Source organism: Thamnophis sirtalis, unplaced genomic scaffold, assembly GCF_051295495.1.
Source record: "Thamnophis sirtalis isolate CommonGarterSnake01/CBP01778 unplaced genomic scaffold, rThaSir2_p1.2 scaffold_13, whole genome shotgun sequence".
NCBI lineage: Eukaryota > Metazoa > Chordata > Lepidosauria > Squamata > Natricidae > Thamnophis > Thamnophis sirtalis.
This window is the reverse complement of record NW_028261393.1, coordinates 56661875-56677912: the sequence shown is the minus strand read 5'-3', so window position 1 is coordinate 56677912 and position 16038 is coordinate 56661875. Positions and strand designations below refer to the sequence as shown.

The following is a 16038-nucleotide window of genomic DNA, read 5'->3' as shown; positions in this document are numbered from 1 at the left end:
GGGGGAACGGGTCATCTTTATGGGGCCCGCAAGGGAAACTTCCCGACCTGGTGAGTGAATTCTACTACAATGTAAAACCCGAGTACAGAATCTGTGTCTATGTTCCCGCCTCCTCTTTTACAGCCTGGGAAACTAGGGAAGGGTCTCTTGTGAGGTTTTCCCCCTACCCACGCTACAGCTGCAGGCAATTCTGTCTCTTATCCGACCGTTCCCTTGGTCTGGTCTCCCAAGGCCTTCCCCACACACCTTTGCAGGAGGGGATGCATGCGTTCAGGAGAGGGCAGGTGGGCCTGGGATCTTGACCCCCAGTTCCTCCCACGATGGACTCGGAATTGTCATAACCAGCCCAACTGATGCAAACCTGTTTGGCTCAGATGCAGAACTGATGCATATGTCTCTCTGTTTTGTTTTTTCCTCCTCCCTCCCTCCGTCCCTCTCTCTTTCACTTTCTCTCTTTCTACCTCTCTCCCTCTCTCTTTCTCTCTCTCTCTCTCACACACACACTCATTCTCTCTCTCCTTTCCCTCCCTCCATCTCTCTCTCTCTCTCTGCTTCCTTCTCATTCTCCTACCCTCCGTCTCCCTCCCTCCCTCTCCCTCTCTTTCATTCTCCCTCCCTTCCTTTCCCTCCTTCTCCCTCTGTCATTCCCCCTCTCTTTCATTCTCTCTCTCCCTCCTTCCTCTCTCCATCTCTCTTTCATTCTCTCTCTCCCCCTCCCTCTGTCCATCCTCTCCCTCCCTCTCATTCTCTCTCTCTCACACACACACACACACACACACACATGCACACTCATTCTCTCTCTCCTTTCCCTCCCTCCATCTCTCTCTCTCTGCCTCCCTCTCATTCTCCCACCCTCCCTCTCCCTCCCTCCCTCTCTCTCCCTCGCTGTCATTCTCTCTCCCTCCCTCCCTTTCTCTCCTTCTCCCTCTCTGTCATTCTCCTTCTCTCCCTCTCATTCTCTCTCTCCATCCTTCCTCTCTCCATCTCTCTTTCATTCTCTCTCCCCCTCCCTCTGTCCATCCTCTCCCTCCCTCTCATTCTCTCTCTCTCTCACACACACACACACACATGCACACTCATTCTCTCTCTCCTTTCCCTCCCTCCATCTCTCTCTCTCTCCCTCGCTCTCATTCTCTCTCCTTCCCTCCCTTTCTCTCCTCCCTCTCTGTCATTCTCCCTCTCTCCCTCTCTCTCATTCTCTCTCTCCCTCGCTCTCTTCATCTCTCTTTCATTCTCTCTCTTTCTACCTCTCTCCCTCTCTCTTTCTCTCTCTTTCTCTCACACACACACACTCATTCGCTCTCTCCTTTCCCTCCCTCCTTCTCTCTCTCTTTGCCTCCCTCTCATTCTCTCCCCCTCCCACCTCCCTCCCTCCCTCTCTCCCTCTCCCCTCTCCCTTCCCTCTCTCTCATTCTCTCTCCCTCCCTCCTTTTCTCTCTCCTTCTCCCTCTCTGTCATTCTCCCTCTCTCCCTCTCTCTCGCATTCTCTCTCTCCCTCCTTCCTTTCTCCAACTCTCTTTCTCTGCTTCCCTCTCATTCTCCCTCCTTCCCTCTCCCTCTCCCTCTCTCTCATTCTCCTCTCTCTCTCTTTCTCTCTTTCTCTTTCTCTCTCTCTCTCACATCTCTCTCTCTCACACACACACACTCATTCTCTCTCTCATTCTCCCTCCCTCCCTCTCCCTCCCTCCCTCTCTCTCATTCTCTCTCCCTCCCTCCCTTTCTCTCCTTCTCCTCTCTGTCATTCTCTCCTCTCTCCCTCTCTCTCATTCTCTCTCTCCCTCCTTCCTCTCTCCATCTCTCTTTCATTCTCTCTCTCTCCTCCCTCTGTCCATCCTCTCCCTCCCTCTCATTCTCTCTCTATCCCTCCCTTCCTCCCCCCTCCCTTCTTCCTCTCCCCCCCCACAAGGCCTTTCTTGAAGAAACAAAGGATGCACCATGTTTTCGCCCAGCTGCTGTCCTTCGCCTCTTCCTGGCTGGCGATTTTCTGCCTGATCTTCGTCTCCCTCCTCCCCGAGGTCATCGGCCTTGTCTTTAGACACCTGAAAAAGAAACGCAGCGAGGTAAGAGCGGAGCCGAAACCCTGCGAAGTCGAAGAATGGATCCCACTCTTCTAAGGCCAGGTCTTCAAGGAAACCAGGGACAGGCGTTGTTGCCTGTGGTTGTTGTGTTTTCAGAAACAAATTCTTTTTTTTTTTTTTACTTTCTCTTGAATGTTCAGACAATGTTCCCACCTGGTTCAACTCGGGCTACAGCGGAAAACCCACAGAAGGGGAGCTAGTGTTTAGCAGTCTGTGGAGGGCTCCACGCGAAAGGAAATAATAACCTCCCCATCTTTTGGTCCGAAGATAGGTCTGCCATGTCATCGTGGGAGAATCCAATCCCAATCAGGACTGGTCTGACACGGGAGAGGTTTTATTTCCCCCAGAACTTACATTTGGCCAAACCTCCCCTTTCAGACTCTGCCTTCTAGGGAAATCCAGCGAGAACCCAGCACTGGGGGTAGATATTTCTCCGCCGTGCGTTGTTTTAAAGGCAGATGAGTTTAGTCTAGGAGGCCCTCAATGCCTTGTTTTTCCTCTCTCCTCCTGCAGGAGAGATCCCCAAAATGTGCCGGTTGAATTTTTAAAGCTGGTCTCCTTAGCGGGGAGCTAAATTCCTCACCATCTCATGCGTTGCCCTGTGTGTGGACGCTTGAGTCGGAGAGTCCCTTGCCTCAGTTCCTGGTTTGTGTGGCTCAAGCTGCCTTTTGAAGCCAGTCCTTATTTTATTTTTTTCTAGTTTTTGGGAAGGAAGACACGGGACCCCAAGAGAAGCGTGGTTCATCCGTTCTGAAACTTAGGAGCCTAGTTATGGCCGAGGCGTTCATTGAGGTCCTTCTCCAGCCTTATCTCGAGTTGGAGGGATAAGGAGGTTACGCCTGACCTTGGTTTGAGGCAATGCAGGTAGTGTGGGTCACACCTGAGAAAGGGAGAAAGGAGGAGAGGCCAGTTAAGTTGCCGGATAAAGAAAAGCTTGACGATGAAATCTTAACTGGGATTTTGCTAAAACTCAGTTTAACGTTTTTGCATCAGTCCTGTTACAATGTTTGCTGCGGTTTGTGGTGCTGTGGTTTCTGCCCACACCCTGGCACGAATTTAGGACATTCTTCTTCTTATTTTGTCTCGTAAGGTTCTGCAGTTGGGCCAGTCCTGGGGGATTTGTCCACTGAAAGTGTTAGAAGGGGGTCTTTTTTGGGGGGGAGAAAGGGAGGGTGGATTTATTACAGGGCATTGTAAAACCGAAACCTGTGGGGTTATTTTTTGTGTTGGATTATAATGTAGTTTTTTTTTTCCAGTAAACTTTACATACAGAATATGTCGGAAGAGTAGTTTTTGCTAGAGTTTACGATAAAAATGTATGTAGCCACCCAACATCTCTAACCGAAGGCAAAAGCAGTAAAAAACCGTAAAACAGGAAGGGGGAGAGCAAAGTGGAAACACACACGCACACATGCTTTTCAAAAAGAATTAAGGTTATGGAAGGACTCTCTACGCTGTGGTCCCCTCTCCTCTTCACGGAGACAATGCTTGTTTCCTGACATTTTGAAATCTGAAAACAGGCAGGAGAGGAAAGAGAGGGACGGACGAGGATTCAAACACCAGGTTGCAAAACTGGCCAGTGGAGCAACGAGAGATGTTTTTCCCGTCTCTTGACAAACTATCTCCAGTTCGGTTGGGATGAACTCCCGGTGGGAGCTGCGCCATGAAAGGGAGGGTCCCTTGCCTGACACCATCCTTAGTGGACCCACTGTGGCCTGAAAGTGAGGGTGGTCCGCCAGTTAGGAGGTTTTTTCAGACAATCTCTGGAGTCCCCCCAAAGTTCCCTTTTTTTGCAAAAGGCAACTGGACTTTCTTGGAGTTTTTTTTTCCCTTTGGAAGTTTCGCTTCTTCTGGGTTGTTTTTTTTGAAGTTAGAATTGAAGAAGCAAAATGTTTTCCAAGAAACCAAGAAAGTCAAAACTGCCTTTGGGCGATCCGGATGCTAATTTTACATCTGGTTCGCCAAATCGGTAGTTGAAAGGGCTGGCTGACCCCATTCACCCCACCCCTCCCAGGAGTCTCCATTTGTTTTTGGTTGTCAGGCAAGTATTTTATTTATTTATTTATTTCTATGATTTATAGACCGCCCAATCCTGGAGGACTCCGGGTGGCTTACAACGAAGGAAAAAAAAAAAGAAGTAATAAAAAAAAGAAAGAAAATAAAAACAGGTTAAAATCAACACACATACATTCATTCTAATCGGAGCTGGACCTCAACAATGAGGTCAACAGCCCCAGGCCTGCCGGAATAGCCAGGTTTTAACAGCTTTCCTGAAGGCCATGAGAGTGGGCAGGGTCCGGATTTCTGGGGGTAGCTCGTTCCAAAGGGTCGGGGCAGCCACAGAGAAGGCTCTCCTCCGGGGGGCCCACCAGCCGACATTGTCTGGCTGACGGCATCTGAAGGAGGCTCACCCTGTGGGATCTCACCGGCCGTTGGGAGGTATGTGGCAGTAGGCGGTCACGAAGGTACGCTGGTCCTAAACCATGTAGGGCTTTAAAGGTAATGACCAACACCTTGAATTGCGTCCGGAGACCAATTGGCAGCCAGTGCAGCTCGCGGAGGACAGGTGTAATGTGGGTGTAGCTAGGTACACCCAATATCGTTTGTGCGGCTGCATTCTGGACTAGTTGCAGTCTCCGAACACTTTTCAAGGGTAGCCCCATGTAGAGCGCGTTCAGGGCCCGCGCAGAGGCTCTGAAAGGGTGGGAAATGGGCCTCCCGGAAGTCTGGAAATGAGCTCATTTCTGGCCTCCAGAGGGCCCCCCCCCCCGGGGGAGGCCATTTTTGACCTCCCGGAGGCTCAACTGAAGGCTCAGAGCCTGGGGAGGGAGAAACCACCCCTCCCTCGCCATGGTACAGGAGGCCAGCAGGCCACGCCCACCCAGCAACTGAGAACCCATTGCTGAAATTTTGATTCCCACCCTTTGGGGCAACCATGTCCTGGATGATGGAGAATTCCCATTAGCCTCTGTAACCAGATACAGGAGGACAGATCTCCCGAACCTTAAAATAGAGCCTCCTTGTCCAAGAGCACGCATTCCCAGGCATGGGACGCCTCCAAACGTCTAGCTTCCCATTTGACTGACTGCTCCAAAACTCCAGTTTTGCAGAGGATTAAATTCTCAAGTTCGACTACGCTAAGAGAAGGAACACGGCGCAGGAAAGGACCTGTTATTTCTCCTTTAAAAAAATAAATAAATCACCATTGTGATGCCATAGTTACTGACAGCCTTCCTATCAAAAGCTACCTGCCCCCCCCATCCTAACCTTTCTCACACATCCCCCCCCAATTCTCAACTTGTATTATCAGTACTTTTCCACCATTAAAAAAAAATACACTGGAGTTTTTTTTAAAAAAAACCTAATTTGTAATATATTATTTTGTGATCTGCTTTTTCCAGCTGCCTGATTTTCTCTCTCTCTGTCTCTCTTTCTCTCTCTCTCTCTCTGTCTGTCTCTGTGTCTCCAATTTCCCACTTTCCTTTTGTCTCGACGCGAACCAGGTAACGCGGCGTCTTCCTTCCTCGGGAACATCTACTATCTTCGTCCTCTCTCAAACCTCCAGTAATCACAGTTTCTCTGAATGAATAAGGTGATTTCTTCCTTTTTTTTTTAATAAGCTGCCATTTCTCTCCTTTGCTTTCTTCCGGGGGAGTCCGACCTTTTGATAATGCGCTTATCTGTCTCCCGTGCATTCTGCTTTTCTTTTCTTTTATTCCCCCCGTTTTCTTATTTTTTTTTAAAGAAGGAACACATCGTATATTCCAAAGCTCTGCTTAATTGCCATTCCTTCCCCCCCCAAAAAAAATCTCCGCCATCTCCCTGCCTGTGTCACCGTTGATCCGGCTGCCATTTTGGAAGGTTGTTGAAAAATCATAAAATTGCAATTCCAACAACTGCGGGAAGGAGCCCCCTCCCCCCCCCCGCTCTGGTTTGGTTTGCCAAAATTTGGTGTTCTGCTTGGGTTTTGCTCCCGAATCCCCGCTGAGGATCAGTCGATAGAAGCCTCCAAGATTACTTACTGCCAAGTAAGAAGCAGAGGTGGTGTTTTAAGATGATGGAAATGATGGGACTACTCCAGGATGAAAGTGCTAATATTATCTTAGCACTTAGCACGTAGACTTATATACCGCTTCACAGTGCTTTACAATCCTGTCTTAAGTGGTTTACAGAGTCAGCCTCTTGCCCCCCAACAATTTGGGTCCTCATTTTACCCACCTCGGAAGGATGGAAGGCTGAGTCAACCTTGAGCAGGTCAGGATCGAACTCCTGGCAGTAGGCAGAATTAGCCGCAATACTGCATTCTAAGAAGGGAGGGAGAGAGGGAGGGAGGGAGGGAGGGAGGGAGGGAGGGAGGAAGGAAGGAAGGAAGGAAGGAAGATAGATAGATAGCAATAGCACTTAGACTTATATACCGCTTCACAGTGCTTTACAATCCTGTCTAAGTGGTTTACAGAGTCAGCCTCTTGCCCCCAACAATCTGGGTCCTCATTTTACCCACCTCGGAAGGATGGAAGGCTGAGTCAACCTTGAGCAGGTCAGGATCGAACTCCTGGCAGTAGGCAGAATTAGCCGCAATACTGCATTCTAAGAAGGGAGGGAGAGAGGGAGGGAGGGAGGGAGGGAGGAAGGAAGGAAGGAAGATAGCAATAGCACTTAGACTTATATACCGCTTCACAGTACTTTCCAACCCCTCTCTAAGCGGTTTACGCAGTCAGCATCTTTTCCCCCAACAATCTGGGTCCTCATTTTGCCCACCTCGGAAGGACAGAAGGCTGAGTCAACTTTGAGCCTGGTGGGATTCGATCAGCCAAACTGCTGGCAGCTGGCAGTCAGCAGAAGTAGCCTGCAGTACTGCACTCTAACCACTGCGCCATCTTAGCATTCCGGAAGCATTTCTTTAAAAAATGGGGAGGGGGCTTCGCTGGTTGAAAGGTAGCCCAGCCAGGTATGGACAGGAGCTTTTCACCTGGATGGAGTAGTTTGCCAAGACTGGATTCCTAACATCCAGTGGGCTACCTGCACCTTCTCCTTCAGCACCCGGAGACACCCTCCTCGCTGATTTCGGCTCTGTGACATGTGGGAAGTTACATCAAGGATCCTTCCGATGAGCAAAGTGAGGTTTTACATGCATTCAGAAGTGTTGCTCAACACCATCTGAATACACTGGTTTGCTTGTAGCCCAGCTGCCCATGGAGCAAAGGGAGGTTTGCAGGAGCCCAAAGGTATTGTCCCATAACTGTGCTTAGAAGATTGCTGATGGTTTTAAGTCGAGCTGGCCTATAGATGGTTGGCACGATTCAACTAGCAAGTTGCAAGTTCCAGAATAAACCTCTTGAATTAACTTGGATCAGTGGTCTATCCTGTTCTGGAGAAATGCACTGTTGTGGCCCACCAGTGGCCAACGGAGCTGGAAGCAGATTCGGACAGTGAGGAGGGTTGGGGAGGAACCTGGGCCAGTCCTGGAGTCTGGGGAAGGCTCCGATGAGGGCTCTGTGTCGGAGGCAGAGAGGGGGCCAGAGCCATATGCCAGTTATCATCTGCCTCCAGAGTCAGACATCAGGGAGGCAGAAGAACAGCTGGAGCCTCTTCCCAGTGTGTGCATGCGCAGAGTTGCCAGACGAAGGGAACAGCTAAAGAACGGGTCGACTTGGGAGTAAAGTCACAGGTGAACAGTGAATGGCCCCTCCCATAGGAAATAAAAGTGGAGCGAAAGGGGAGGGGGCTTTTGCAGGAAACAATTAGTTCATTTGGTCGTTAGATTCATTCCAGGAGTGTGAAGATCTGTCCGTGAATTTCAGAGACTCTGTGCCAAGCCTTTCCTTGCACAGCTACTCATTTGGAAGATATTGACATGGCAGATTTCCAAGATAGATAAGGTCTGTAGTCATAAATATTCCTTTGAAAGACTGTTTACGAGGCCTTTGCTGAATGTGAATGAGAGGAAGTCACATTCGTTTAATAAAAGGGGTTTTGTTGGGACCAGGGAATCTGCCTCCTGCTTTTGGGGGAAGCCTCGGTCAGAACAAAATTTTCAAACATCGTTGTGGGTTTCTCTTTTCCTTAACCATGCATTTTTACTTCCTTTTAGTTTCACGCTGAGGAACCAAATGTCTTTTTTTTTTCAATGCTAAAACTCCCCACTTAAAACAGAAATACCCGCTCAACATCCTTTGTTTTATTTTTGCCTCGCTGTTTGCAGAAAGACCCCGCAGAAAAATTGCACGGGATTCAACACCAGCCAGGCCTTCGGTCCGGCCTCTGCTTTTAAGAACGTTCTCAGAAACGTCTAATGTATCGTAACAGGTATTCCCCTCGTTCTCCCAAGCGGGACTCTGGACGGCATGGAAATAACCCCGTGATTCCTGGAATCCGTTGAATTCTCCAGGACGATTCCAGATGTGATTCTTTTACCTCAGCGCTCGTGACATTCTCTTAGCCCAGCAGAACACAAGCACACCGCCTTGCCCTAATTTTGTAATAAAAAAATTTAAAATGGGAAGGGCTCCATCTTCATACGGGCTTGTATGGCACGATGGAGATTGGCGTCAAAATGTGCGCTGAGTTTTTGCCACCCCTGGCGGGGGGCACATCAAAGGGGGTTTATTGGCTCAGAAGCATGGATGTGTTCTGCTCACGGCTCAGAGGTTCGAGGGACGTGATTGTCCACTTTCGGCTGTAGGTCAGATTTTTGATGTTTATCCTTCTGCGCCAGTTCCTCAACCCTCCTCCTCCTCTAGTCCTTTCGATGCCAGCTGACCACGCTCACGTGGTATTTCCAAAGTTTTGCCATCTCTAATCAAAATTAATCAAAGTGATCAAGGCCATTAAATCAAGGTGCAGCAAAGATGATTAAGGGACTGAGGGCTAAAACATATGAAGAATGGTTGCAGGAATCGGGTATGTCTAATGAAGAGGAGGACTAGGGGTGACGTGATAGCATCCTTCCAGTATTTGAGGGGCTGCCTCAAAGAAGAGGGAGTCAAGCTATTCCCCAAAGCACCTGAGGGCAGGACAAGAAGCAATGGGTGGAAACTAATCCAGGAGAGAAGCAATCTTTCTGACAGTGAGGACAATTAATCAGTGCAACAATTTGTCTCCAGAGGTTGTGAGTTCTCCAACATTGGAAGTTTTTAAGAAGAGGCGGCACAACCATTTCTCTGAAATGGTGTAGGATTTTGTGCTTGAGCAGGAGGTTGGACTAGAAGACCTCCAAGGTCCCTTCCAACTCCGTTCTTCTGTCTTTTACTTTGAAGGAAGGGGTTCAAGCTGACGTCCACTTTGGAAATACAGTTTGACTTTCTTGGTCCTTCCATGCCTGTAGCTGCTTTTTGCAAAATTGTCACCATCTTGTGCCAGGCAATCTGCGCTCTTGAGGATAGAGGTGAAAAATTCCATTAGGAATCGTTTTGGACCAAGTGGTGAAAAATGTTTACCACAGGGCAGAAGTAGATGATAACTATCTGAGTTTTGGCATCTATGATGCTGCTGTGTTGGAGTTAAATTCCACAACCCATTTCTTTTTTTCATCCCATCAGAAATAAGTAGGTCCATCTGATGGGTCGCCCTTTCCAAATTCAGAGAAGGTGTCAATTTGACGGAGGAAAAAATAGTGAGGAATCAACCTTCCCAAACTCGAAGGCATCCCGTTGGTTTTAACAAAACAATGCAGGGTTTAGATTTGTGTCCAACTTAAAGTCAACATGTCAGTCAAGCTAAAGGGAGGTGCCGTGGCCTAGAGGCAAAGCTCTCACCTCATAATCAGAAGGCTGTGAGTTCAATCCTAGGTACAGGCTGATATTTCTCTATCTCTGGGCACAATGAGAATATATTTGCTGAAAAAATAACTCCACATTGGTGACAGGGTGAGCATCCGGCCCGTAAATCCTCAGCTCCATTCAGTTGCTGAGACTCCACCCCACAAGGGATTTGGGGGTCATACAAAGAAGATGATGACAGCCAAGCTAAAGATGAGCATTTCAACAATAGCTATCATTAATTGATTTTAGCTTTGTCCTCCAAGGAGATGATCAATTTGCCTGAATCCTCTTGGGGGACACTTACCGGTCTACCTTAAAAGGAGCTAAATATAAATTGGTTTGATTGCCTGCTGGTGGCTTATATAGAAATGAAATTGGGGTGGGGGGGGAATGCTTGATCTCTATTTTTCATTTCACATGCATTGCCTTAATCTAGAGTTTGTTCCGAATTAATTACTTTCACGTAATTAAGAGAAAAAGAATGCCAAAGCTGTGACATTGCACCGCAACTGTCCATGTTTTTCTTAGTAGATACAAACGGGGCATCTCACACCTTAAAGATTTCCAGCTGACACATTCGAGTTACATGATCTTTCCAAAAGGAGAAGAAGAAGAAGAAGCTATATAAATTGCTCAACTCCTGTTCCTCCTCTGGATTAAGGTTAAATAAATAAAACGTTGGCAGAGGCGAGGAACATGATGAAATCCAGGCTGTTATTGCTTTGAGTGTGGCATGAAACAGGCTGCCTAACTTTCTTATTTTGTTATATATATATTGAATTCAATGATACAGAAGAGTTGTGTCTCTTCTGAACAACTAAACAAACCATCAAGCATCTCTGAATCATGGTTACCTGCATCTGAGGTGGCTCAGTTTTCCTCCTTCCTTCCTTCCTTCCTTCCTTCCTTCCTTCCTTCCTTCCTTCCTTCCTTCCTTCCTTCCTTCCTCCCTCCCTCCCTCCCTCCCTCCCTCCCTCCCTTTCTTCCTTTCTGCCTTCCTTCCTCTTCTCCCTCTCTCCCTTCCTCTTCTCCCTCCCTCCCTCCCTTTATCTTCTCCCTTCCTTCCTCCTCTCCCTCCCTTCCTTTCTCTTCTCTCTTCCTTCCTTCCTTTCCTTCCTTTCCTTCTTTTCTTTCCTTCTTTCTAAGTAACTTTAGCTGCTTCGGTTTAAAACTGTTGTAGATCTTGGCATCAGACATGGTAAAAAGTTTTTGCTACTTGAGAAATTTCTACAGCCTTGCTCTGTTTTTCCAATTCCTGCCTTCAGCTCATTTTGTCATCCTTTAGTATAAGTCTCCCCCCCCCCCCCCCGTCTATGAATTCCTCCTGGAGATGATGCTGTATTTTATTTTCTGGCAAACGTGATATTTATTTATTAATGCACCTTTGGCACAAACAATGCAATTCCTAGAAATAGGAATGTTTTCACACTAAGCCTAGTGTTTCTCAGATTTCCAATGTTATATAACCCTCTGCGAAAAATTAATGAGAAAATTAATGCTTCTATTTTTATAGTATAACTTAGAAAAGTTTACAGCTGTTTAGTTCCTCAAACCTCTGAACAGCCTTGCCCAGAAGTTAAAAAATCTCCACGCTCATTTGATTAAAAACCCAAAGATGGGTTTTTCTTTCATGGAAAATAGTGTTTTTGGCATTCTTTTTCCGCCCTTTTCTTTGGAAATTGCAATGTTCGTTTTCTCCTGAAATCTTAGAAATCTAATTATATGTGTTGACTGCAACTCAAATACCTGATCATTTTGTGTGTCTTTGCAAACCACGGTGACAGCAACCATAGCAAGCGATGTGGCTAAACGGTTCTCTTCCCCTCTCTTTTGTGTTGGTGTGTGTGTGTGTGTGTCTGTGTGTTTGTTTTGAACAGCCCATCCCTTCGGAAGTTACCAATGCTGGTGTCATACAAGCAGCTAGAGAAGGGCCATTCCGCCGAAGTGAAACCCACAGAGACCCTCACTCACTTGGCTGGCCAACATCTCAGGATATTTCAAATGCAACAATTTTAATTCTGCTTTTTTTTGGGGGGGTGATGCACCCCAAAAGGAAGATGCCATTTAAAAAGAAAGAAAAAATGTGCATGGGTTTGGCTTTTTTTGGACTTTTTAAAAACCAGTGCGAAATCTGGAAGATTTGGAGTTGATCTCCCTCTCTCTCTCTCCCACCTCCATCCTCATCATAATGCCAGCCCTGAGCAACCCCCCAACTGGCCGTTTGGATCGTGAAAAACCAAGCGAGATTTGGGACTCTTGAAAGGAAGGACGCAGCATCTTCTGCTTTGCGATGGGTTGTCGGGCGAGGGGTGGGGAATAAAAAGACAATTTCCCAGCTGTGGGCTTTCCCTTCCGAACCAGTAAAAGAGCACAGATTTTAATTCTCACTTCGCAAGCGTCGAGTCGGACGAGGCCTCTCGTCTAGCCTGCTTCCTCGCAGCCCTGCAGCGATTCCATTCTTCTACCAACAAATTGGGTCATGAAGTGGTACATCTTCTACTCTTTTTTTTCCCTCCTCTTCTTCCTCACCAACTCAGCGGGTTTCGATTAAGGAAATGGGGATGGACTTTCTCCGCAAGACACCAACGCGGATGTAACAAAAGCCACTTCTTTTTTTAATACAAACACCCCATGGGGAAAACTCAGCTGATGAGATGCACCCCAAGTTCTCCTCTTTCGAAATGCAATCCGTTTTCTTCCCTCTGGCTTGGAAGCTTTCACACCGTCCAAAGTCAAGGCCCATTTAATTTCAAAAGAGTCAAAAGTGCCTGGGCTTCAACCCTCTTTCCCCCCACTGGACCATCCTGGTTTTGTGGAACGCTGGAAGAACTTTGGCTGTAGGACATCATGAGTGCCCAGATGTGGCCAGTGGTAGATGGCTGAGTGGGCTTGTCATCTTTTGCCGTGCAAATTCTGCTCCCGTCTAAAACCTACGGGAATGTTCCAATGGGATGGAGGTAAGGTATGTATCTCCGTTGGGGCCTACTGGTTGACTACCAACCAAGCCTAAAAATATATATATATTATTATTATTATTATTGTCTTGCATACAAAAGGGAAGAACTAATACTTCAAGCAATACATTCTGGATGCGTTAGCACATTGCTTTGCAAAGCATCTGGGATTCTCAAACTTCCACGTTTTGTCACCATTTAGCGTGAAAACCAAAACATCGACGGAGGCCAGGTTCCTAGAAGCACCCCGTTTTTCTAAGACTTTGCTCAGGAAGGAAGAATCGGGTGGAATAGCTGGTCACCCACGTGGGACAATATGAGTTGTGTTAGACCCAAGCAACTCTGGTTTTGTTTGGACCTCCCTGGATTTCTCTTTTTATCCCCCTTAATCTCCGTTCATTCGTCCACCTTAATCTTTGGATTAGAGTGTCCGCCTGTTTCCTCTGGCCCAGTTTTGGGCTGTTTAATCAAGAACAGCACGGAAAAACTTTTTCTGCCACATCCAGCAAGCCATCTCTACACATCCTTCGAAGGTGTCCTATAAAACCTTTTGGCACATATAAAACAACAACAACAACATCAAAATTTGCATGAACAGAGCAGCAAAGCATGTATCCACGGGCAAATTGGCAGAATCCTTTGCAGCATGAAAAACAACAACACCCTCCTCCTGATACTTTGATGGCACGTGGAATTTCCTCCAAAGTGTTTGTGGCCACGAGAGCCACGCTGGAGGAAGATCTCAGTTGGAATCTCGAAGGAGGATGGAAGCTTGGATGGGTAGATGCGGTTCTCCCCCTGCAAAGCAAGGCTGAGGAGATACTCAAAAGTGTGTTGATAGTAGGGCATAGAGAGAGGAAAGTCTGTGTAGCTGTGAAGAACAAGGCATGCAATAAGGTACTACGAGTGCCTTTTAACGCACGTGCTTATTGTTGAGAGGGAGACAAAATGGGCAAAACACACGCACCCATTATCACCCAAGAGCAATCTCATTTTAAGCGTGCCGCTGACAAATAAGCTGCATTTTTTTTACAACTTTGCAAAAGGCTATCAAGCTAAGAACAACCTGTTGTCTTATTTTTTTAATTTTTTTTTTTTTTGCAAAGGAATAGTGGAGACCTGGACCTGAGTCCTTAAAATAGCTCTTTAAAAAAGGGGGAAAAGCTTGCAGGATGTCAGCTAACCACATTTTTTTCCCCCAACTTAAAAAGAAAATAAAAAAACCCTTAGTCTTGATGTTTACATGATTCCCCGATAACCCAAAACCCACTCCTGCATCCAGTTTTAATTGGGGAACAGGAGGGAAGGGTGGTGTTTTTTTAAAAAATAAAAATAAATAAATAATGCCAACCATAATACTTGGGAGTTTGAGAATTAGTTTTTCATTCAAAGGAAACCAGGAGAATAGCTCATTCTGTTTCCAGAACAGAATGAGCTGTTGTTTTGTGAGTTGTTTTGTGGTGGTCTCCCTATCCAAATAGAGCTGTGTTAAAAATAAGAGGCATTTTTCCTTTTTCCTTTTTTTTTGCCATGTGACAAAAATATATATGCAATTCTATAGTTTTTAAAAACCACCACCTCTGCATAAGAAACCCGCCCATCTCTTCTGGTCCATCTAGAATTTTGATGTTCACTGCTAAAAGGAACAGCATGGCAAAAATAATAATCATTCCCGCCGCCCCTCATTGTTTTTAAATAAAATAGGATAGCCGGTTTCAATCAAAGCTTGCAATTCATCCAGATAACAAACCATGGTTAATATTGGGTGGTGTCATGGGGTGAAGATGCTCCTTCTGAACCTGGCACAATCGGGGGGCAATTCTGTCCCCTCCAATTTGGATTGCACTGACCTTTCGGCCCCGACTTCAATAATGAAGCTTGCTTTGGGTGCGAATCTTGCTCTTCTATGCCGGTTGGCCGGTTAACTGAAGATTGTATATCTTGGTGAGCTAAATAACCATAAATTCAGTGCCTCTCTAGGCTCAAGAGACTAATTGTCAGTTTTGATAGTATTCATCCGACAAAACCAGCAATGGATCTTTGCAAACTAGAAAGCAGAAGGAAGAATTGTATAAATATACATATATGTGTATATATGTATATAAGAAAGAGGATGTGTAAATATGGAACAGTCAGAAATGGGGTGTAAACATTCTATAAAGATTTTAAGGTGCATTTTTTTCAGCTTGCCAAAAAGAAAAAAAAAACGAACCTCGGACTATGTTAATCACTACAACTGTGATTTTGTATCTTCATGTTGCTTTATACAATAATCGTGGAATGTTAAATTTTATGAATGCAATCGGCTCTTTTTTCATTACGATTTTTTTTTCCAGTTTTCTTTTGAAATGATCAATAAACTTTGGTATGTTCTGATGATGGGTTTGAAACCACCTCTGTCACCTGGGATGAACTTGGGTTTGAGGGGGGTGTTGTGGGTAAACACTGTTGTATTCATGGTAAGTGTGAAGTCAGAGGTGCGAAGCTGCAGGTGTGAAGTCATCCGGGTGAACTTAAGAAAACCATCCAGACAGATGTGGAAATATCGACCTGCCTGTTTGATGGGCAGTCAACTTCACTTCAAATTAAGGATGCACTACAAAACATGTGATACAGTAAGCAAACACAAGTTTGCAAACCTCTCCTAAAAGTTTGCTAGCTTTTGAGGGACATGAAGGAGGGACATCCAGAGGAATCGATTAGCCCATATTGGAATAAAAGCAAATTGATTTTGATTTCTCCTTTGCATTATTTAGAGCAGGGTTTTTCAAAACTGGGTGATTTTAAGGTCAGTGGATTTTGACTACCACAATTCCAGTAGTAATAGTAGTGAGAGGGATCTTGGAGTCCTAGTGGACAACCATTTAAATAGGAGCCAGCCGTGTGCAGCAGCTGCCAAATAAGCCAACACAGTTCTAGGCTGCATAAACAGAGGGATGGAATCAAGATCCTGTGAAGTGTTCATACCACTTTATAAGGCCTTGGGAAGGCCACACTTGGAATATTTGCATCCAGTTTTTGTTGCCATGATTAAAAAAGATGCAGAGACTCTGGAAAGAGTGCAGAGAAGAGCAACAAAGAGGATTAGGAGACCGGAGGCTAAAACATACGAAGAACAGTTGCAGGAACTGGGTATGTTAGTTTAATGAAAAGAAGGACCAGGGGAGACAGGATAGAAGTCTTCCGATATCTCAGGGTCTGCCACAAAGAAGAGGGAGTCAAGCTATTCGCCAAAGCAGATGAGGG

General features: G+C 46.2%; 1 protein-coding gene and 1 long non-coding RNA gene across 6 annotated transcripts in view; both read left to right on the top strand.

Annotated features, from left to right (window-relative positions):
• Positions 1 to 16038, top strand: part of ATP11C (ATPase phospholipid transporting 11C (ATP11C blood group)) — a 77518-nt gene that overhangs the window by 56160 nt on the left and 5320 nt on the right. For 3 of the 5 annotated variants that reach the window (XM_087727312.1, XM_087727311.1, XM_087727313.1), the window contains exon 28: positions 1907 to 2060. In XM_087727312.1, the coding sequence (XP_087583438.1) occupies positions 1907 to 2060 (154 nt within the window). Of the gene's footprint in view, positions 1 to 1906; positions 2061 to 5581; positions 5671 to 11715; positions 12451 to 16038 lie in introns of those variants that run through there. The other 2 variants (XM_087727314.1, XM_087727315.1) reach the window with 2 other exon arrangements.
• On the top strand, positions 12470 to 13445 carry LOC106538367 (uncharacterized). The gene is made up of 2 exons (XR_001312718.2): positions 12470 to 12795; positions 12895 to 13445. It is a non-coding gene; the product is annotated as an uncharacterized LOC106538367 (long non-coding RNA).